The sequence below is a fragment of the Panthera leo genome, chromosome D3 (genome assembly GCF_018350215.1).
Source record: "Panthera leo isolate Ple1 chromosome D3, P.leo_Ple1_pat1.1, whole genome shotgun sequence".
NCBI lineage: Eukaryota > Metazoa > Chordata > Mammalia > Carnivora > Felidae > Panthera > Panthera leo.
Genome location: NC_056690.1, coordinates 14669517 through 14694234, shown reverse-complemented (window position 1 = coordinate 14694234; position 24718 = coordinate 14669517). Strand labels below are relative to the sequence as shown.

Sequence of the window (24718 nt, the reverse complement as noted above, 5' to 3'; positions counted from 1 at the left end):
CCTCTGGCTACTATGAATCATACTGCTACCAATATCCATGCACACGTTTTTGTGTGGACATAGGTGTTTATGTTTTGGGCTTATACCAAGGAGTAGAATTTCTGGATCAAATGGTAACTTGATGTTTAAGTTTTTGGTGAACTGCCAGTCTGTTTCCCAATGGTTTCACCATTTTGCATTCCCACCAGCAGTGTTGGAGGCTCTAATTTCTCCACATCCTTGCCAATAGTTATTTAAGTTTTTGATAGTAGTCATCATAGTGGGTATAAAATGGTATATTACTGTGGTTTTAATTTTTATTTATCTAATGAATAATTGGAATATCTTTTCATGTGTTAATGGTCACTTGTGTATCTTTGGAGAAATGTCTATTCAGATCTTTTACCTGTTTTTCTTTTGAGTTATTTGTCTTTTTATTATGAAGTTGTAAGACCAAGATGCTTTCTAATATTAATTTGTATTGCAGCCAACCAAGATGTTTTAGAAATAAGTTAATAGCAAATCTTATTTTTCTACAGGTACTAAAAACTTACCACCCAAAAATTTTATAAATGAGAGATAAGGCTGAGTGGGATATCAAAAGCAAAACGTTTGCAAGTACTGGTCACCATGCCTAAAGGGGTGCCAAAGCACCCAGAGATTGCTGATCTCTTCTACAAAGATGATCCTGAAGAACTTTTTATTGATTTGCATGAAATTGGACATGGAAGTTTTGGAGCAGTTTATTTTGTAAGTAATTTTAGAATGGTTTAGAGAGATTAAATTAGGGAAGTTTGAGTTCTACACATTCTATGACTTGTAAAATATACTTAGTTTTAATGTTTATTCTACAAATTAAATGTCTACAGTGGAGGCAAACAGTCATTGCTGGAAATCCAGTCCTAGAATTCTAGGCATTATTAAAGTCAGTGGTATCTATATCAACTGATTCTGCTATCACGGTACTCCAAAAAATGTTCTAAGCTTGAATTTGAGCCCTATGCATTTTCTCTATATGCCAAGCTCTTTTTTGCCTCAGGGCCTTCCTATAAGCTATTCCTCCACCTAGAAAACTCAGCACATTGCGTCCCCATCCCTGCCTAACTCTTGCTTATCCTACAGATTTCAGATTAAGTCAGTTTACATCCACAAGATTGCCTTTCCCGTTCAACTTTCCAGCACTAAATTAAGACCTTTGTGACCTCATAGCACCCTGTGCTTACACATTGTTGCGTTTATCATGGTTATAATTAAATAATTATGTGCGAGAATTTTTGAGTCATGTATGTCTCTACCCCGACATAGGCACCATGAGGACAGGGGTTCTGTCTATCTTATTCATTGCTATATGCCCAGTATCCTGTATAATGTCTGATAGTAATAGGAACTCAATAAATGATGGACAGATGGGCAGATGGATGGATGAACATTATGGCCACACCGACAGATGGCCTAACAAAGATTTTTAGTAACGTTTCATGTCAAGTCAGTGTTTTAGGTTAAAGGGTACAAGGCTTAGCCCCCTAAAGTCAGTTTGAATTCCCAGAATGTGATTATCTTCTGATGAGAAGAATGAGAAGTGGCTGAAATGTTACCTTAGCTCATCACCTGAAATTCATTACAGAAAATTTAATTGGCCATTTACTTATTTAACCTTAGAAGTTTGCCTCCTCAAAGTCACAACAACTTCCTTGAGAGCAAAGTAATCCATAAAAGCAAAGTAATATTTAAGTACTACTTATTGCTTGTTTCTCCTCTCAACCTGTTATCGAATCTGTTTTGTTTTGTTCTAACTCTTTGACTTTTAGGTGATCCTTTATGTTTTGACATCTAGGTAGGGCTTATCTTCAGTTGTCCTTCCAAATGAGATTTTATTAATTGCATGTTTAGCTCCTCTTTTTGCTTCTGGCCAAATCTTCAGCCTGGGTTTTCCCTGAACTCTTTCTCATCCCTTCATGTCTGCGCTCAGCACTACTACATTTCTCCTTGACCCCCCTCTAATACTTGGCTTCCACTCACGTACATTTTATCTTTGAGTGACCGTCCATGGCTGAAGAGGGTGCTAATTTTCTAGTCAACACTTCTCTGTTAGTCTTTAGGCTAAGAATAGTATTTAAGGCCCAGTCAAAGTCCTGTCTTCCTCAGTCACAGGGATGCTTTTATTTTAAGTCTATTTATTTATTTGCTTATTTATTTACTTAAAGTAATCTCTACTCTTAATGTGGGGCTCGAACTCATGACCTCAACATCAGGAGTCACATGCTCTACCAACTGAGCCAGCCAGGCACCCCAGGGATGCTTTTTTTTTTTTTTTTTTAAAAAAGGACTTTTAAATTACAAATATACATACAGAAGTGTGCATAAATACATACCCATATATCTTAATATACAATTTAAAGAGTAATTAAAAGGTAAATCCTTTTATAAACACCAGTCAGTCTTGGTGTTTTATAAACACCAAGAAATAGAATATTTCCATCACTCTGGAGGCCCCACTCATATTAGGGGAGTCCACTATTTTGAATTTTATGGTGATTATTTTCTAGTTTATCTTTTTTTTTTTTTTTTTTTTTTTTTTTTTTTTTTTTTAAAGCAGGCTTCACACCCAGGGTGGAGCCCAGTGCGGGGCTTGAACTCATGATCCTGAGATCAAGACCTGAGCTGATACCAGAAGTTGGACGCTTAACCAACTGAGCCACCCAGGCACCCCTCTAGTTTTTCTTTATATGTAACCCACAATATAATTTGGTTTTGCCTGGTTTTGAACTGTTTAAACGTGGAAACCTTCTGTATATGTTTATTGGTGGCCTATTTATTCTGCTCCAAGACACTTTCCTCAGCCACCTTTTCTTACTTTCCTTCTATTTATAACTCCTTCATCCTCTCAGAGTCTCTCTTGGCCAGAGTCAGAAGGTAGTTCCAATCTCTATTTGATTCATATTTTAAAAAGCAGCTAAACCCCTCTCAAAGTTCTCCTTTAGAATGACTACAATAAGCCAAGCATGTTTTGAAACTTACTAGCAAAGCTTTGGACTAGGGACCTACTTTATAATAGGCCACAGAAGACCTACTCATTCATTTGCCGTTTGAGCTAAGGCCTGTCTCTTTAGCCAGAGTATATGCATTTTGAAAATGAAGACTGTTTCTACTATTTCTTTACAACTCTAAAGGCTAGCCAATGCCCGTTTACAGTAGGCACTAAATATATGTTATTTGTTGATATGATAGATGGGAGAAATAATAAAGATATTTGGGTGGTTTTGAAAATGTAATCATTAACTATATTGTATATTGTATTGCCTGTATACAAAAGTGAGTAGTACAGGCCCATATATACCCGTGAGGCACTAAAAAACAGATTAAAGAAGAATTAACTTACACTTTACTGTAAAACTTAGAAAAAATTTAATTTTTTATCTATAATGGTCATGTGGTAACACCTTAAAAAAACAGATTTCTCACTGGCCACAATAATGTTTATGTGTAGTTCCTCCCTCACTGTTAATAGATTCTTCCTCTTGTCACTCATACCGTGATGACCAAGAAGACCATCATCTCTTCTTTGGGCAATTGCAGTAGCATCCCAGCCCATCTCTGTGCATCCATTCTGGTCTCTGTTTAGGCTGCTGTCCACACTATAGTGAGCTTAGGGGAAAAAGAAGTGAGTCTGATCACATCATCTTTTTCTGTAAAGCCTCCAGGGGCTCTCTGTTCTTAGACTGAGATCAAAACCCTTACTGTAGCCAGCCTCCAAGGTCTTCCATGATGTGGTCCCTGTCTGTACTTGAGACATATTCCCACTCATTCTCATTGCCCTCGCTATAACATAATAGCTTTCTTTTGACCATTGTCATAGGATCTTCGCATAAAGTGTTCTCTCCGAAATGTTTCCCCTTCCCCTTCTCCTTCTTAACTCCTGTTCCTCTTTTAGCTCTCAGCTGAAACCTCATTTCCTCAGGGAAGCCTTGCCTGACCTGCCGGAGTCACATCCTCCCATTTTTGTTTCTCAGAGTAACACATACCCTTCTTCCTAGCAACCGTCACAGTTGCAATTTTACATTTGTTTGTTATGATATTTTCATTGCTATCTATGCTACTATACAAGAGATAGGTACTGGGCATATTTACTCACTTCTTAGCCCCATACCTGACAATTTTTGAATGCCTATTAAGTATTTGTTGAATGAACAAATGAATCATAAAGAACTCAGAGAAGTTGGTACTGCTAATTAGTACTTTTCATGAATCCTAGCCATGCTAGCAAGCCATTAAGATCAGATTCCAGCAACCAACATTTTTATACCTAAACACTATAATTGTGTTAGACTTTTTGTAGTTTACAGCTTTTACACAGAATGTTGTCAAGAAATATGTTTAAAGTGAATTGTAAGCTGGCACAGCTCTCATAGAATCAATCAACTGAGAATATTTTCAGAAAAAAAATGGAAGCTATTAACTTGGTAAAATATCTGTGTGTTTGGATTTACATAAGTAATGCAGAAATTAGCAGTATTAACACATCAGACAGTAAGAAATTCTATATTAAAGGAAAATAGAAACAGGCTGGGCATGATTATTTTTGTATTCACTTAAACACAACTACGAAGCTTCTACGTTTCCACTGTTGCCTTGTTGAACTTAACATATCTTCTATAATCCACCTAAAGCTGATGATTAAGTTCTGTTCTTCTGGGTATACTTATTACCTTTCAGTTTTAGTTGAGACTTAATAACTAAGGCAAAAAGAAAAACTTATTTTTAATGCTTATGTTTCTCTATAAATTAGCAACAAGTGGACAGTAATCTAATTGTAGCTGGAAATGGTTAAGAAAATATCAGAAACAGTACTCTAAATATTTTTTGAATCAATGATCTTGCTTAAACTCCCTGAGATCATTAAGACTATTGGAAGTGTTAAATATGAATACTAAGTTTTAAGAATAACACTTGAAATAAATTTTTTAAAAAGGGGACACCTGGATGGCTGAGTTAGCTAAACATCTAATTCTTAATTTCAGCTCAGGTCATGATCTCACAGTTCATGGGATGGAGCCCCGAATCGGGCTCTGCACTCAGAGTGCAGAGCCTGCTTGGGATTCATCCTCTCTCTCTCTCTCTCTCTCTCAAAAATAAATAAATAAACAGACAGTAAAAATTTTTTTAGAAAGAGTAACACTTGAGATGTGTAGAAGTGGTAGTCATTCATAATATTATATGAAGTACTGGAAAGCTGAGACCCCACTGATAGTTTCCTTTCTGTGTACTAAAACATTGATTTTTCCTTGAAGTTTCATTTGTGAATTTTAACCAGTATAAAATTGCATTAAAAACTTCACATCTAAACAGACTCTTAACAATAGAGAACAAACGGATGGTTTCCAGAGGGGAAGGGAGTCAGATGGGGGGGGAAATAGGTGATGGGGATTAAGGAGTGCACTTGTTTTGGTGAGCACCGGGTGATGTATGGAATTGTGGAATCATTAAATTGTACATCTGAAAGTAATATTACACTGTATGTTTAACTGGAGTTTAAATAAAAACTTGAAAAATAAATTTCACATCTAAGAAAAATCAACATGGAAATGTTTTTCAATTTTCAAGTCTGTGCTCCAGTAGACAGATTGTGTAAGCAAGTATACTTACAAAGTTCTAAGTAATGATTACTCTGTAAATGTAAAGAAATGTATTTTTATTCTAGAGAGATTCTTTTTTCAAAAGTCTCTGGTTCCAAATAAGCATTGATTATAAATAAGCTTAATAAGCAGTTAGATAATACCATCTGATTCCATATTTGTCCTTCTTTTTTTCTTTTTATGAAGGTTAAAGATTTGGTTTAAAAAAAAAAAAAAAAACCCTGCAAGTTAAAATTACTCATTGCTTAAGCATTTCTTAAGCCTTTCCCAGGCTGCTTAAGCTGCACAGTAGATAGATTCATCCCCAAAATACCCGCTTTTCAGATACAATCACTCTAACCTTTATTGAAATACTGAATTCGCATCAACTTTTCTTTGTTGCTGTCATATAAGCACTGTCTTAGTGTTAAATTTTAAAAGCCAGCAAAATGTGAGAGATTTTGTTTTCAACAAAAGTCCATCTGTACCTTATAAATGAACAAAATATCTAAAAAAAAAATGCCTTTGTAGAGGCCTGCTGATTTGAAAACTCTAACTAGTAGACACCTTGTTTTTGTAATAGGTACTTTTACCTTTAGAGCTTATAAAAAAAAATTTTTTTTTTCAGTAAGTGTTCATTTTGTCAGCAGTTTGTCATTCAGTAAGACTCTGAGATTGAATTCTTTTTACATAAATAAGTTACTGTTTATTTTTTAATTTAAAATTTTTTAAATTAGAAATTCAGTTTTATTTGAGGAGCTTCTTTAAGTGTATTTAAGAAACTGATTATGCATTTTTCTCTAAAATTGATGACCTGATTTTATCAGGGAGTGAATTTCTAATCTCTTACCTCAGAAACACCTCTATAGCTTTATTGGTTTACAATAATAATATCATAGCACCAAAATAGCTCACTTATATCAGGAGTGTGTCACTGATATAGAGCCCTGTTATTAAAAGAAAGCCAAAATTAGATAATCTTTGAATGTCTGACATTTATTTTTCTGAAAATTTTAAGGAAATTATTTATTTTAAATCTCTTAAGTAGGAGGAAGACTATTACTTGACCTGTTATTTTCATGTGTGCTTTCAGTGAACTATTGTATTTTGGGTGTAGAAAAGATAAATAGAGATATCATGAGCCAAGGCAATCTTTGTAGATGAATACACACACACATATATATGTATATACGTAATACGTTCTCATTATAAAATATAAGTGCCTTTGGAAGTGAAAGTCCCTTTTAAGATTTATCTTCTGCATTGTTCAATGTAGTAGACTATTTAGATTTAAATTAATTAAAATTTAAACTTCATTTCCTCAGTCACTCTAGCCACATTTCACATGCTATCCTATACAATGTAGATATAAAACATTTCCATCATGACAGAAAGTTCTATCAGACAGCACTCCTCCAGGGATTATCACTGATATATATTCTGGTATAAATTCTTTAATATTTTTTCTTCACATACATCACATTATTACTCTTTGGCAAAAGTAAGATAGTATACAGCTTGTTTTTTGTCATTGTATTTTTTACATCTTTCCATTTTACTCTATATTTATATAGATTACCTCATTCTTTTAATGTTTACCTTATTATATGATCCTACCACATTTATTTAATTGATTGTCCATTGATGGACGTTTCACATGGTGAAGCCAGTGTGGACGTTTTGGAAATTTGCCTTGTTTTCGTTTGATTGGATATATTTTGTTAAACCCTAATCCTTTTTTATGTTATAGTATTTGCATGTATATAGATAAGAATGAAAAAAAAGTTGTACCTTACGGTGGGGTGGAAGTGTCTCTCTAGCCTAAAAGTTACAGCGTCTTTAAATTGTGATAATGAAGTTAATCAAATGTTAAAGTGGCTGAAACATCATCATTCTTTTTATTTTTTTTTTTTTCTTCTACTCTCTCAACACAGGCCACAAATGCTCACACCAATGAGGTGGTGGCAGTTAAGAAAATGTCCTATAGTGGGAAGCAGGCAAATGAGGTATGTTAAAGACAGTTGTGTACCTAAACTGACATAATCTAGTTAGTATGAAATTGACAGTAGAAACAAAGTTCTTTAAACGTTACTTTATCATATCTTTTTTATTCCTTTTTGTAGAGCATATAATAAATATTCTTAATATTCTAACTCAGTCAACTAATTTGTGGAATAGAACATAAGTTAGTGTAATAGATTTATTATATTTGCTAATAGATTTCCATTTACAGGTACTAAAATTAAATAACACAAGTTTAAACAGTGTCTTCATTTATTAAACATTTACTTTGTGCATTTAAAATAACAAAAAGAATATTATATATGTATAGTTGCTAATAAAATACTATTTTCAGTCTAAAAATTGTATCATTTGCTTTATTACTTCAATAGAAATGGCAAGATATTCTTAAGGAAGTCAAATTTTTACAACAATTAAAGCATCCTAATACCATTGAGTATAAAGGTTGTTACTTGAAAGAACACACTGCTTGGGTAAGTCAGAGGACCTATATTATTTATTTCCTGTTAAAATTTTTTTTCTATTTTTTCCATTATCTCTTTGATCTGTAAAATTGTCAGCCTCATTTTTGTCCCATTGACTTTTGTTATCAGTATTCAACATGTGTTAATACCTCAGAGTGTACCATGTGGTATATACATTCTATAAGATCAATATGATGCCTAGCCTATGGGAAATTTTATTCTATAAATAATCAAAAACAGTGAAATTTTAATATCCTCTTATAATGGTTTATTTGCAAAAGTAAAAGAGCCTTTTATTCTCATCCTAGAATTTTTATCTTCATTATTTCTCACCCCCCTACTCCAATTCCCCCAAAATTTGGAATCGTGCTTGGTGTTACCATCACTGTCTAAGTATTTTCAAACATGGCCTAGCATATGAGTAAAATGAAATAAGTCTTTTGTTCCACTCTGTCTTTTGAGTATATTTTTACACGATCGCACTTCTGTTTTTAGGTTAACACCTTAGGCACTGTTGAGTCCATCAAGAAGCTACACTTTGTGCTTTAGCAAACTGCATCTTCCAGTTTAAAGTCCAACCTAACATTTACTGAGATTCATTTGTTAAGAAGTTACCATGCATAAGTGCTTTCCTATACGTGCTCTCCAGTTAGGGAATGGAATTTTTGTTCCTAGATCGACTATCCAACAAAATACTTAAACATTTCTTTTCAAGAAGCTTTTAAGATATCTAGAGCCATTGCTTCTGTTCTGAGCAGAAGAAATTAGTCAGAGGAGTATCTCATTATGTGGAAATCAGTTCTCTGGCAATCTCCACCATCTTGAAGGAGTCAAGAAAGGGATTTTAAACATGCAGAATAAATGTTACAAAATTAAGTGGTAAATCTCATGTGTTTCGAGTCTTCAGAAAATCCTCTGAGCTCTTATTTAAAGCCTATTTACTCTGAGATTACATAGAGTGCTAGTAAGCTTGGTTAACTAGTCTCTGTCCACAGTGGATTTGATAGGCTAAATAGAAGGAGCTCATAGGAACTAAACTGCTGGAGACATGCCTACAAACAGCCACAAGACTAATGTGACCAGAAGGAAGAAATAAGGAAGTTAGAAAGCAGACCTAATCACTTAAAAGTAGAGCAAGTGGAGCTGTTTAACGTCAGGAGCAAACAACCGGCCACAGTTCAGATGTCCTTGTGTGACCGAACAGTAGGGAAAAGAATGTACGTGACAAAAATATAGAGTTAACATATAATTTTAAACAATATAACTGTAACTGTAAACATTTTCTCTCCATTTGGTTTTAAAGTTCTATGTTAATATTCTACATACCTAGTTAAAGGAAGTTATATATGCATACTAATATACTTAGTTTAAGAAACAGAAGCTCAGTCAGCTCGACTTCGGCTCAGGTCACAATCTCACAGCTCGTGAGTTCGAGCCCCGCATCGGGCTCTGTGCTGACAGCTCAGAGCCTGGAGCCTGCTTCAGATTCTGTGTCTCCCTCTCTCTCTCTGCCCCTCCCCACTCACACACTCTCTCTCTCTCAGAAATAAAAATAAACATTTAAAAAAAAAAAAAAGAAGTACGAACTTCCAGTTATAAAATAATGGTGATAAAAAGTACAGCATAGGCAATATAGTCCATAATATTATAGTAACTTCATATGGTGACAAATAGTAACTACATTTAGGGTGGTGAGCATTTCATAATGTATATAATTGTTGAATCACTGTGAAGTATACCTGAAACCAATACAATATTGTACATCAACTATACTTCTTTAAAAAATAAATAAAATTAATGTTTCTGATTCTGCTTCTTTTAATGTCAAGCAGAAAACTATAATATGTCAAAACTTTAAACTCCTACATTTCTCATGTTGTTTTAAATTATTCTGTAATGGAATAATGTTAACCTATTATGTATAGTTATATATTTAATTACATATAGGTATATAAAAATTTAATATTTTAGATATAAACATATAACTATTATACATAATAATATGTAATATGTGTGATATGTATTATGTACCTGGAATTACTGGAATTATACAGAAGAATACCAATATATTAATCATATGTAATATATGATTATTATATACTGTAATAATATATATTATGATTATAACATTACATATCATGTAGTATATAATTTTATCTCTTATTCTTCTAAATTATGTACAAAGTACATAATACATGATTATGTTTTTACCTTATTTTTTAAATGAAAAGAGCTAATATGTTAATATTGCTTATGTGTAGTTGATGATAGGAAATTTGTATTTCAAGAAGAAAATATGGTATTTTTGAGAATAATAATTTGTAGGAGTGTGTGTGTGCACGTGCACATGTGTAGAGATTGGTCACTGAGCACTCATAGGTCTGATCTTGTTTATAAATCAGTAGTCTGGGACACATAAAAAAAAAATCTAAGATGAGAATAAAAGAATTTTCTCCTTTTTGCTTTTAAAAAGCCTCCCAAGATTGCAAACCCAAAAAGTATCAATAGTATTTTAATAATATTGTTCCAGAAATGTTTTAAGTGAGGGGCGCCTGGGTGGCTCAGTTGGTGGAGCATCTGACTTCGGCTCAGGTCATGATCTCACAGTTCGTGAATTCGCATCAGGCTCTGTGCTGACAGTTAGCAGCTTGGTGCCTGCTTCGGATTCTATATCTCCTTCTCTCTCTGCCCCTTGCCTGCTCACTCTCGGTCTCTTTCAAAAATAAACAATAAAAAGCTTTTTTAAAAAAGAAATGTTTTAAGATAAAAATTTAAATATTCCATGTCAGACTTGCAAGATAAGGTAACGATACATAGCAGGCTATGTCTTTAGATTGAGTTCTAAACAATATTTTCTTGTTTATAAATGTGAAAATAAGAAATTTACTACTTACTGGTTTATTCTATTCAATTAGTATTTCCCAGCATAGGTTATATGGGCTCATATATTTGGTTGCCACTTTCCCCAAGTTACAAAATTTAACTTATACTGCAACCTAGCTACCTTAAAACATTTTGCAACAAGGTAGTTTGGAAACTAGTAAATAAGTGGCAATCTTAGCTTGACCATTTCATGTCCAGTACACTTATAGTGTTAGAACATTGCAGTTCAAAGGAGGAAATAACAAAACTATGTGGTAAAAGTTATAAAAATAAGTTAGTGTCGGATGACCAAAATTTAATCCAGGTTCAGTTAGGTCAGAATACTTATTCTTCTAGTAGTCTTAGTTTCATGGTCACTTGGTTGGTTTTAGCAGTTTCTTATTAACTGTGATTATTCTGGTTATTATTTTAATCTATTACAGTTGGTGATGGAATATTGCTTAGGCTCAGCCTCTGATTTGTTAGAAGGTAAGAATAAAAGCATTATCCCCTCCTTTCTGTTTTGCCTTGACAAGAATATTATCTACTCCTATATTAAAGAAGTAGTTTGGGGTTGCCAAACTACAGTTTGGGGTTGCCTGGGTGGCTCAGTCAAGCAGCCAACTCTTGATTTCTGCTCAGGTCATGATCTCTGGGTTAATGGGATTGAGCCCTGCATTGCACTTTGTGCTGAAAGAGTGGAGCCTTGGAGCCTGTTTGGGATATATTCATCCATTCATTCATTCATTCTCTCATTCATTCTCTCTCTCTCTCCCGCTCTGTTCTTTCCTTCCTCCCTCTCTCTCCCCCCCCCCTCCCCTGCTCATTCTCTCTCTTGCTTGCTCTCAAAATAAATAAATAAACTTAAAAAGAAGTGCAGTTTGGGCAAAGCAAATGGATGGGTGACTTAGACTTAAGGATTGTGTGGATAAGCTGTGCAAACTTTATCTCCACAGTAGCTCAAAGTATCTCAGTAATGATTAGCGACCTCCTACTCTTTAGTTCATGGCCCATCCAGGGCAGGTACTTACTAAAATGTTCAGCTCGTGTGATGTAATAAATGTAGCCAAAAGCATCAAATTCATATGTGTGTATGAAAGAGAGATAAATGGTATCAAATTACACTGATATTTAACTCTTTCAAATACCTTGGCTTAGTTCTCTTCTGCAAATGCTATTGTAACACAGAGACTGTGTTAAAAATTTACATTAAAAAAAAAACTTTATTCTTATATCATCCTTGATCTCCGAATAGAAATTGCTTATTAGCTGCTTTCACAAATAATGAAAACCTGTAGTTAGAAGAGGTAATTATAGAAGCTCTGTGGAGAGGAGAATAATACAACCTAAAACACTCCAGGCATTTAACATGTCAGAAAGGACTGGTAAATTTGGGCCTGGCCAGTTGGAATCAGTGGTGGCTTTGACTTGCGACTGACACATCAATTAACAATTCATTACGATGACTATTAGTCTTCTTTTTATTTTATTTTAAGCAGTTCATTTGTTTGTTTTTGTACTTGGGTTTCCTGTTATCCAATTACTTACTGCAGTTCTATAGGGAATATATATCCCGTATATTTAGGTGAATGTGTTCCTAAATTGTCATTTGAGAGTACAAGATACTAAGAAGAATGAAACTCATTACTGCTTCTAAATTTTTCTTTCCTTCCTCAGTTCATAAGAAACCACTTCAAGAAGTGGAAATCGCTGCCATTACTCATGGTGCCTTGCAGGGGCTGGCCTACCTGCATTCTCATGCACTGATTCATAGGTAAGATTGGAGACCAGTTACAGGACTGCCTGTTCAGGGAATCTTGAAAATTAGCGCATGCTCCACTTTGTAGGGTGTCTGTGGGTTTATAGGAAGCAAAGAGATTGCTGCTGCTTCTGGATGTGAGAAGTTGCCAGAATTTAGCTTCTATCGCTGGGTCTCTCCCAGGTTTACCCAAAGACTTGCCTCACCTCTGTTCTATAATTAACTGTTCTCCAGGCAGGATGTTGGGGGAAAATTTGAGGAAGGGCACAGCAATTGTTTGATACTATGCCAAGAAAAAAAATTAGCCTTCCTTGCATATATTTATTTCCTACCTGAGTTTGTTTCCCTCCTTCCTTCCTCCCTTCCTCCCTTCCTCCCTTCCTTTATTTATATTTTAAGAGAGAGTGGGGGAGGGGCAGAGAGGAGGAGAGAGAGAGAGAGAGAGAATATGAATCCTAAGCAGCCTCTTCACTCCCAGTGCCCCAATGCAGGACTCAAACTCACAAACTGTAAGATCATGACCTGAGCCAAAACCAAGACTCAGACGATTAACCCAATGAGCCACCCAGGGGCCCTTCCTTCTCCTTTTCCTATTGCAAATTAACAACTCAATCTTAAATAATTATGTGCTGTTTCATCACTTTAAAATATTGTGCATTTCGATACTCCATATAGATATGTAGGAAGGTATTATAGTCTTTACCTTGGCAGAAACTGTAACTCTGAGAGATTTAAATAACTGCCCATAGTTTCACAGGTTTTATACAATAAAGATTGAAGCTCAGATTTCCTAACTCTTAATCCAAGGCTTTCCTCTACCTTGTATTTTCTCTACCACAACCCCACTGTCCTCCCTCCATTGTACTTCCTGCCACTAACTTCTCCTAACTAAAGATGTTGTTCTTAATCTTTCTTTCTCTCAGTAAAGAATTTCTAGTACAGTTACTTTAATGAAAAGTGGAAGAAGTAATGGAATATGAGGTAGGTGTAAAGAATCTCAGATGGCTCAAAAGCAAAAGAAAACGCTTTGCCGTTTACTAGGAAGAAATGAGACTATTACATCATAGGTTCCCCTTTTGCCTGTTTTAATCACCCTAGAGTAGCCGTTACCAGTTACTGGTACCACAAAAGCAGAACTTCCTCAACATAGGCAGACCAAAATCCCTGCTATGAAGTTGGCTTATTTTTAGAAGCAAAGAATGAGCTTAACCACACCTAAAAAATATTGGTGAAATAGATTTAGCCATCACATCCATGGATTTGACCAAAAAAAATGTTTTTAATATATATCTTTGGTACCAAAATGTCATTACCGAATGCCAACTTGTCTATATGTGATTTTGCCGGTTCCCATTTAAAGCCATGGTTCATTTTTTTTTTTTTTTTGTGCCTGTGTTATCAAAATCTGCACATTAATTTAATGTCTTATTTTATATTATACTTTATCTTCTTTAATATATAAAAGAAGTTGAAAAAACAAAAAAGCCCTTTAAAATATGCTTCCTGTTTAAATACCATGTCTCAGATTTTTTTATTATTTTGATTTAAAGACAAGTCAGGAGCACCTGTGTGGTCCAGTCGGTTAAGAGCCTCCAACGTCGGCTCAGGTCATGATCTTATAGTTCTTGAGTTCGAGCCCTGTGTCAGGCTCTGTGCTGACAGCGTAGAGCCTGGAGCCTGCTTCCGATTCTGTGTCTCCCTCTCTCTCTGCCCCTCCCCTCATGCTCTGTCTCTATCTCTCAAAAATAAATAAACTTTAAAAGACAAGTCAGTGTTCTAACTGAAAGTAATAGAGAAAAGATATTTTTCTGCTGTTAGAGAAATAATGTTTTTTTAGTTTTCTCTGCCAACGTCTAATGTCATCGTGAGTAAAGAAACTGAATTTTCAAGAGAAGATTTTTGGAGACATTGTTTTCAAACATTTGAACCTTATCATTTTCACCTTGACATAAGTTTTCCTCATTCTCTCTGCTTTGTCTTTCCACGGCCCATTGATTTATAACTCTTGGTTCCTAATAGTCATTACACCTCATGCTTTTTTTTTGAAGAGAATAGAGAGTACATCCACATGTTTTCATTCTAAATTATCATCCTAAACAATGAATTTTTTAAATCATATTTCAAAAGCTTTTTGCTGCGTAAAATATCTAATAGATTTAGTAATAACCACTTGCGATTCTTTGTCATAATACAATAGAAATGCAATTTCCTAATCCCTAATCCTTGTTTGTTTTGATCTTTCAGGGTCTTCTTTTTACTGTACAGTGTTATTTTTAAAATAACACCTTCTATATAACATGTACCCTCAAATGCCTTAGAGTTGCAGTTACAATTAAGGCAGAGAGAAAGGGTCACAGGCAAGAAAGAAAAGGTATGTGTGTAGTTGAGGTTTATTGGTAGGTAGATTAAAGAGTTATTGAAGGTTTGTTTAGACTCTAAAAACCTTATGTAATTTGGAAAAAAAAAAAAAAAAAAAAGGCAGTTACAAATGGTGCCAATTTTCCCAGCATAAGGAATACCGTTGACCACTGGATCAGCATCTGAGAATATGCTTTTTTGAGTGTAGTAATTGAATGGATTTCCTTGTCTGCCATGTCTGCCTTTTCTCTTTGCATTCCCTCCCTCTAAAGAAAGCTCTACCTTTTAGTAATTACTATGACCTACCTGTAAGTATACCCAGGAATCTGGGCCCCCTTATAACATGCAATAATTACTAAATCCCCTTCTGGCAATCTGAGCAAGCTTTTTTTAAATAAACTTTTTGTCTTATTAATTGCATGCTCTGATGTATTCCATAATCAGAGTTGAAAAGTAATTTTCTAACCCTCTTATTTTTTCCTATAGGGATATTAAAGCTGGAAATATTCTTCTAACAGAGCCAGGTCAGGTGAAACTAGCTGACTTTGGATCTGCCTCAATGGCCTCTCCTGCCAACTCCTTTGTGGGCACACCTTACTGGTATGTAGAATTTTAAAACTAGAATTTTAAAACGTGCATACATGAACAAGATGGACTCATAGCACTGGTTTGTTTTGGTTTGGTTTTTTGACAATGTCTCACCATGTGCCCCAAATGAGATTTCATTAAAGAAGGATAGAAAACTCACTAGCAAAAAAAGAAACACTCTTAGTATAAAATTTCCAGTGACTTTAACTTGTTCAAATAAGGTTGATGTCACTGGGTGTAAACTGAGCAGGATTATCAACTCATTGACCAAGCTCAGGTTTTAGATTTCATTTAAGTTTCTTTTGAACTTTTCTCTTGAGGCAGAATGTCTAGACAAGGACAAGGTATTCTCTTTAACCTCTAACTAGCCAATAAGTAGAAATATTACTTTCTAATGAAAGAAATCCAGGTTCTTGTTTTTGTTTTGTTTTGAATTAATTTATTTAAATTCAAGTTAGCTAACATATGGTGTAGTATCGGTTTCAGGAGTAGAACCCAGTGATTCATCCCAGCAAGTGCCCTCCTTAATGCCCATCATATTTAGCCCATCCCCCCACTCTCCTCCCCTCCAGCAACCCTCAGTTTGTTCTCTGTATTTAAGAATCTGTTATGATTTGTCTCTCTCTCTCTTTTTATCTTATTTTTCCTTCTCTTCCCCGATGTTGATCTGTTTTGTTTCTTAAATTCCACATGAGTGAAGTCACGTGATATTTGTCTTTCCCTGACTGACTTATTTCGCTTGGCCTAATACCCTGTAGTTCCATCCATGTTGCTGCAGATGGCAAGATTTCATTCTTTTTAATCCCCAAGTAATATTCCATTGTATATATATATATATATATACACCATATCTTCTTTATCCATTCATGGACATTTGGGCTCTTTCCATAATTTGGCCGTTGATAGTGCTGGTATAAACACTGGGGTGCATGTACCCCTTTGAATCAGCATTTTTGTATCCTTTGGATAAATACCTAATAGTGCGGCTGCTGGGTCATAGGGTAGTTCTATTTTTAGTTTTTTGAGGAGCCTCCATACTGTGTTGCAGAGTGGCTGCACCAGTTTGCATTCCCACCAACAGCGCCAAAGTGTTCCCCTTTCTCTGCATCCTCACCAACATCTGTTATTTCCTGAGGTGTTAACGTTAGCCATTCTGACAGATGTGAGGTGGTATCTCATTGTAGGTTTGATCTGATGATGAATGATGTTGATGATGAGTGATGTTGAGCATCTTTTCATGGTGTCTGTTAGCCATCTATTAGCCAAAGAAAGGTCTTTGGAAAGAAGACATGTCTTCTGCCCATTTCTATCCAACATCTCTAAAGAACTTTGTTAAGTTTCCTGAAACTTTACCTAACTTGTCATTCTGACTTAAAATTTCACCCCCATCTATTCAAGATTCCTTTTCTTCCTTACACAGATACATTGGAATTTCATTGTACCTTGGAGAATGACTTATATCCCTGGATAATTACTTACCTACTAAAAAAAGTTAGCTACTATTTGAATTTTTTTTCTGTCAATGATCATCAAGTAGCATTTACTAAGCAGCCACTTACACTAACAGAAAACAAAGCATATTAAACTGATAAGGCCCCTCCCCTCCTATGAAAATCCATTATGGACAAACAGTATCCATTACCATAGCCTGTTTGTTTATTTTCTACATTGTAGTATCTTTGAAATAGCTGATTATATTGTTTTAAATAGCTCCATAAGTATTTTTCCTGTTGTCTATAGTTATTTCTTTTAGTGTTTCATACATATTAATCCTTTACAAATCTTTCTGAGGTAGCTACTAGAATTCTCTCCACATTACAGATGGAAAAAGTGATATACAGGAAGGTTATGTAATTTTGCTGAGATAAAATGATAGTTAATGGTGGAACCAGGATTTTTTAAAAATAATGTGTTGTTTCATGTAAATCATTGAGGATATTGGCTATATTTTGAACAGCATTTTTCCCAATGATTTGTGTAAGGAAATAATATCCTTATCAGATAAAACTTTAGAATATGCTCAAACAGCTGTTTCACTTTATTAGACGAATTTTGTTTTTAATTTGCAATATGAATTTTGCACATTGCAATTGGCAGGATGGCTCCAGAGGTGATCTTAGCTATGGACGAAGGACAGTATGATGGGAAAGTTGATATTTGGTCACTTGGAATCACCTGTATTGAATTGGGTGAGTAAAAGAGTTGTTTGTATTATACTTTTGAGAAACACTCCTGATTATGATTATGAATTCATTCATCCATCTATGTATAATTTAATAGGCTACTGTTATATGTGGGCCAGGCACTGTGAATTGTTATATTTTTTCCTATGCTTTTGTATAACATCAGAAGATTGCTTTCTCTCTGCTACATTTTATTACTAACTTAAAAGAGTTTGAGGGATGCCTGGGTGGCTCAGTTGGTTAACCAACTTTGGTTCAGGTCATGATCTTGCGGTTCATGAATTCGAGTCCTGGCTCTGTGCTGACAGCTCAGAGCTTGGAGCCTGCTTTGAATTCTGTGTCTCCCTGTCTTTCTGCCCCTCTCGCACTCATGCTCTGTCTCTCTTTCAAAGATAAACCTCAAAAAAATTTAATTAAAAAATAAATACATAAATAAATAAACAAATAAATAAAAGAGTTTGAGCATACATAGCAAGTAACAAATGTGGGAATATACAATAGTAATAAGTGTTAATATTTGAAAAATATCCATTCTCCATATCATGAATGATAATTTATGTCCTCCTTCCCAGTAGTAATTTACAGTCCAACTTGTAAAGAGGAAATCTGAAAAAGTAATAGCAGGCTTATCAAAGATCTGACTATAAAATCTATATTTGACCCATTTAAAGAGCAACCTCAGAGACTTCATGTTAGATAGAAGTTAGAAACTCAGATGCCCTCGGCTTTAAAGTCGTTCCCCAAACATTGTTGCATTTATCCATTTATCTAAAATTGTCTAACATGCCACAGATTCTTATTTTTCTGATTGTGTATTTTGAACTTTAGTGTATCTTAAAGTCACCCTTATCCAAAGGTATACTGGCAAATTTATTTATTTTTTTTATTTTTTTTATTGTATGAAATTTATTGTCACATTAGTTTCCATACAACACCCAGTGCTCATCCCAAAAGATGCCCTCTTCAATGCCCATCACCTACCCTTCCCTCCCTCCCTCCCATCCCCCATCAACCCTCAGTTTGTTCTCAGTTTTTAAGAGTCTCTTATGCTTTGGCTCTCTCTCCCACTCTAACCTCTTTTTTTTCTTTTTTTTTCCTTCCCCTCCCCCATGGGTTTCTGTTAAGTTTCTCAGGATCCACATAAGAGTGAAAACATACCATATCTGTCTTTCTCTGTATGGCTTATTTCACTTAGCATCACACTCTCCAGTTCCATCCACGTTGCTACAAAGGGCCATATTTCATTCTTTCTCGTTGCCACGTAGTACTCCATTGTGTATATAAACCACAGTTTCGTTATCCATTCATCAGTTGATGGACATTTAGGCTTTTTCCACAATTTGGCTATTGTTGAGAGTGCTGCTATAAACATTGGGGTACAAGTGCCCCTATGCATCAGTACTCCTGTATCCCTTGGGTAAATTCCTAGCAGTGCTACTGCTGGGTCATAGGGTAGGTCTATTTTTAATTTTTTGAGGAACCTCCACACTGTTTTCCAGAGTGGCTGCACCAGTTTGCATTCCCACCAACAGTGCAAGAGGGTTCCCGTTTCTCCACATCCTCTCCAGCATCTGTAGTATCCTGATTTGTTCATTTTGGCCACTCGGACTGGCGTGAGGTGATATCTGAGTGTGGTTTTAATTTGTATTTCCCTGATGAGGAGCGACATTGAGCATCTTTTCATGTGCCTGTTGGCCATCTGGATGTCTTCTTTAGAGAAGTGTCTATTCATGTTTTCCGCCCATTTCTTCACTGGATTATTTGTTTTTCGGGTGTGGAGTTGGGTGAGCTCTTTATAGATTTTGGATACTAGCCCTTTGTCTGATATATCATTTGCAAATATCTTTTCCCATTCCGTTGGTTGCCTTTTAGTTTTGTTGATTGTTTCCTTTGCTGTGCAAAAGTTTTTTATCTTCATGAGGTCCCAATAATTCATTTTTGCTTTTAATTCCCTTGCCTTTGGGGATGTGTCAAGTAAGAAATTGCTGTGGCTGAGGTCAGAGAAGTCTCTTCCTGTTTTCTCCTCTAGGGTTTTGATGGTTTCCTGTCTCACATTCAAGTCCTTTATCCATTTTGAGTTAATTTTTGTGAATGGTGCAAGAAAGTGGTCTAGTTTCATTCTTCTGCATGTTGCTGTCCTATACTGGCAAATTTAACCAGTGGTTCTCAGGTGGTGGGGGAGGGGGAGATTGGGTTACTGTGGAGTTGGAGAAAGGTATGCCCATTTGACCTTCGGGAGCCCAGTGAGAGCTGGCTCCAGCACAAGACTGACTTTATCTAGATTTTTTTAATTTAAAATTTATATAAATACCTTTACTTTTTTAACATTTGTTTTTAAAAATTTCTTCATCGAGTTTTGTTTTGTTTTGGTTTTTGGTTTTGGTTATTTTCCTCCATTCTGGTATCCAAATTGATCCTGTAAGAATTTCTGAGTTCCAGTTTGATTCTCAGACTATAGTTTTATTTTTCCTAAAATGTTTGGCTTGTGAAGACAACTTGAGATACTTGGTATTCCGTGTCCCAACTGCTTCATTGACCCCTTCCTTGAACAAAGAAACATATGATAAATATACATGACTTGTCTCTTTTTTTTACCTTAAGGAAATATTAATTTTTTTTAAAAACTGAATCATGGAAGAGAGAATATGTACTTAATTTTGAAAAAATACGTAATATTCACATGGTTTGTAAATCAAAAAATATATAAAGACATGAAGTGAAAGAACTTCTTCAACCTTTGGCCCTATTTCCCCATTTCCTTTCCCACCTCTGCCAGTACACACGGGACACCGTTACTAATTTCTTGTATATCTTTCCAGAGTTTCTTTACAAATGTACAAACAAATATAGATATACATCTATTATATTCCTTTTCCCACCCAAATTAACATATGAGTGGTACTTTGATTTTTCACTTAACGACATCTTGGAGATCTGTTTTATGTTAGTAACTTAAACCTGTTTTTCATTTTTCACTGTATCATCTTACTCCACTATTAAGGATATACCATAATCAATTTGACTGGTCCTCTGTTAAAGGATATTGAGGAAATATATTTCTTCTTTACATTCTAATATTGTGTTGTGCTCGCTTCGGCAGCACATATACATTCTAATATTGTGTTATTCTCTCTTCCACTGAAAGGGAAATTAACCTAATTTATTCACAATGATGGGGGCGGGGGACTCAGAAATATATGCATGCTTTAAATGGGACACCTGATGCACGTCCAACAATAGTATGTAGAACTTGACAAAGTAGTCCTAAAAGTCATAGGGCCAAAACTAGCCTAGACAATTTTGAAGAAGTAGAATTTGGACAGAAAAATCACTGTGCCAAAATCCATACCATCATAATTAAATCAATACAGTGTCAATGTAGGGAGAGACTAATATCCAATAGAACAGACAATAAAACCTAATTATATAAATTAGTATGTCAACTATACTCAAAAAGTATAGATACGTGAAATACTTAAAACATGGCATGTCATATAATAAGCACTATCTAGGGGCGCCTGGCTGGCTCAGTCGGTTGGGCGTCCGACTTTGGCTCAGGTCATGATCTCACGGTTCGTGGGTTCGAGCCCCGCATCGGGTTCTGTGCTGACAGCTCAGAGCCTGGAGCCTGCTTCTGATTCTGTGTCTCCCTCTCCCTCTGCCCCTCCCCTGCTCATGCTCTGTCTCTGTCTCTCAAAAATAAATAAATGTAAAAAAAAAAATTTAAATAAGCACTATATAAATGTAATTATTGTTACTGTTGTTACTATAGGAGTATACACCTTTATGGGTGTGGGAATAATTTTTCTAAAAGCATTTTGAAAACAGTGACAAATATGATAACTTTTAGTACTTTGAAATACAAAGCTATGTAAGGTACAAAAATGAAAAGACAAGCCAGAGGCTAATAGAAAGTAGTTAAAACATATCTAACCAACAGAGTATTGGTCCAGAACATATAAAGACCTCTTATAATTTCTTTATCACATTTCTTTATCAAAAATAAAAAGAGGGGCACCTGGGTGGCTCAGTCAGTGAAGCATCTTACTTCAGCTCAGGTTATGACCTCACAGTTTGTGAGTTCAAGCCCTGCATCAGGCTCTCTGCTGTCAGCTGAGAGCCCATTTCAGATCCTCTTGTGTCTCTCTCCCCCTCCCTCTCTCTCTCAAAAATTAATAAACATAAAATAAATGAATAAATATAAGGACAAACAGCCAGTAGAAAAATGGGCAAAGAACATAATCAGCCAGTTCATTGAAAAGGAAATCTAAATGGACATCAAACCTTCAAAGGTACTGAGACTCACTAGTAATAAGGGAGATGCAAGTTAAAACCCTTTCACATTTATCAGACTGGCAAAAGTTCTTGAGTCTGAGGATAATAAATTTGGGGAAGCTGCTAAGGAAACAGCAACGCACACACCATTGGTAGAAATGTAAATTGGTATAATGACTTTGGAGTATAAATTGGCAACATCTAGTAAAGTTGATGAGGGGCAGTCTCAGTGACCCAACATTTCACTTCTAAGCATATTCCTTAAATAAATATTTACGCACGTGCACTGGAAATGTGTACGATAATGCAAGCTGGTGTAGAAGCTAGAAAATGTTGACACAACCTGAATTCTTACCCAGTGAGGAATGGATAAATTAATCATGGAATGCTCTATCACAGTTAAGGATGAACTGGATCTACATGTATCATCATAGATAAATCTCAAAATCATAACATTGCATATTTAACAAAGTTGCAGAAGTATAGGTACAGTATGATGCCAATTATGAAAGTTTTATAAACACTTTGTATTGTTTATGAGTGTGTATTAGTATACATATACTAATAAAACATAAGAACATAGATGTAAAATGTAACTTCAGAATAGAAAATTCTCTGGTAGGAGGAGGGAGAATAAAGATATATCTACTTTCTTACTTTCTTTGGAAGAAAAAAACAAATATGGCAAAATACTGATAAATCTAAGTGGTAGGTGTCATAATCTGCATGTTTTTACATATTTGAAATATTAAAGAATTTAACTTCTTACAAACGAGAAATTAAATTCCTTTGATTAAACAACAACAACAACCCTACCCTCTGCCTAGCATGGAGTTAGCAGTATAGAGTAAATTTCAAAATTAGACACCCTGGATTTGAATTTTGGCTTCACCAACACTTAGTGGGCAGGACCACCCCATGTGGCTACACATAACACCAGTGGGCATTCACATAGTCTAGGATGTGAGTGACACCTTTTGGAGTTGCATAAATAACATGTTCATCCTGAGCGTGAGAGCCTGAACAGCTTTCTTAACTTCCTTGAGCCTCAGTTTCTCATGTAAGTGAAAATAACAATATTTATCAATAGATGTTGCTGGACTTCAGTAAAATAACACATGTAAAGTGTTTAGCATAATGCCTGGCACATAGCAAATGCTCAATAACAGCTAATGGCATTCGTACGTAGGATTATTCCTTTGTTTGTCATTTGTATTCCAAAGTGAACCAAAATTATACTTAAAACACTGAAACCGTAGCAGCATCTCCTCAGTTATGAAAATTTAAGAGGATGTACTACCCAAGTTGAATTTCACAGCTTATTAGCGTCCACCCATTGTTTTTACAATTTTTTTTCTTACCATAACCTTTCTAAATGTGGTATAGATTCTACCCTTTCCAGCCTTCTTAAATAAAGCAAACAGAATATACCCTTTTATGATAATTCAAGATCACCATTACATCAGTTTTTGTACTATGTAGATGTAGTAATGGCTGAAGTTTCAAACACAAGTTCACACCGGGTGAAACAAAGAGTCATCCCAGGAGATGCTTCTAGTACTTCCTCTCTTGAGAGAGGCCCTGGTTTGTGCTTAATTTTTGATTTTATTTTTTTATAAAAATGAATTAAAGTATGTATGAAAACACTGTCTCTGTATCAGCCTAACTCTGATTGCCTTTTATAAAATGAACTACACTTACAAGCATAGACTTTGGTCAGACAAACTTGAGTTCTAATTCTAGCTCTGCCATTTCTTAGTTGCGTGACTTTGGTCAAATTGTTTGAACTCTCTATGAAATTTGTGTAATAAGATCTCCTACCTTACTAGAATTGTCTGGATTAAATGAAAATCTGAATTTAAAGTTCTTCTTATTATAATCTCTATATACTGTACTCAATAAATGTTGGTCATTATCAACGCAATCATAATATATGTCATATTTCATCCAAGATTTTAATTGACATTTTAACATCTCTTTGAAACTGGTGGTTATTTTACAGGCAATCGCATTTTATAATTATAATTGGCAGCATTTTCCCCCAAGTTATACATAAAACAGTGTATATTTTATAGTCAGTAGCATCTTAGATTCAGAGAAAAATGGTAGTACCTGCTCAGTTAATATTCATTAAGTAAAATTGTTACCAAGGACATTTAACTTATCAACAATTATTCAAAATGTATTATATTGCTAGTGCAATAGACCATTCAAGTACCTTTTTGACAGCTTTGCTATATATCTCCTTAGCATTAATCTTGTTAATGCATATATAAAAGAAGAGTATTTTTTTACATGAAAAAAAAAAAAAGACCAAACTGCTGCATATAAAACTGGAAGTTAATGATTTTTCCAAGTTTTCTGTATGTTTGCAATACTTTAAATTGTACTTTTAATATTGAAATTACCTTGAAACTTGTGGATAATGTTGTACCCTTTCCTTATGACATTACTTCTATAATACTGCATTTTTTTTAAAAGCTCCCTAATTTGTAATTTAAATTGCTAGGGTAACATCACAAAGGAGGAAGATGATAATGTTACCGGCACTGTCCCTTTTTCCTGGATCAAGCTCTACAGTTCCATAGTGGTGAAGCCTATTCTATAAATTATCTT

The 24718-nt window shown here is 35.0% G+C and overlaps 1 protein-coding gene across 5 annotated transcripts in view; it reads left to right on the top strand.

Annotated features, from left to right (window-relative positions):
* Nucleotides 1-24718, top strand: part of TAOK3 (TAO kinase 3) — a 179613-nt gene that overhangs the window by 91315 nt on the left and 63580 nt on the right. For all 5 annotated transcript variants that reach the window (XM_042910247.1, XM_042910243.1, XM_042910245.1 and 2 more), the window contains 7 exons: nucleotides 519-729; nucleotides 7526-7597; nucleotides 7985-8086; nucleotides 11383-11428; nucleotides 12617-12713; nucleotides 15543-15656; nucleotides 17742-17833. In XM_042910247.1, the coding sequence (XP_042766181.1) occupies nucleotides 610-729; nucleotides 7526-7597; nucleotides 7985-8086; nucleotides 11383-11428; nucleotides 12617-12713; nucleotides 15543-15656; nucleotides 17742-17833 (643 nt within the window). In that variant the 5' untranslated portion in view covers nucleotides 519-609. The remainder of the gene's footprint in view (nucleotides 1-518; nucleotides 730-7525; nucleotides 7598-7984; nucleotides 8087-11382; nucleotides 11429-12616; nucleotides 12714-15542; nucleotides 15657-17741; nucleotides 17834-24718) is intronic.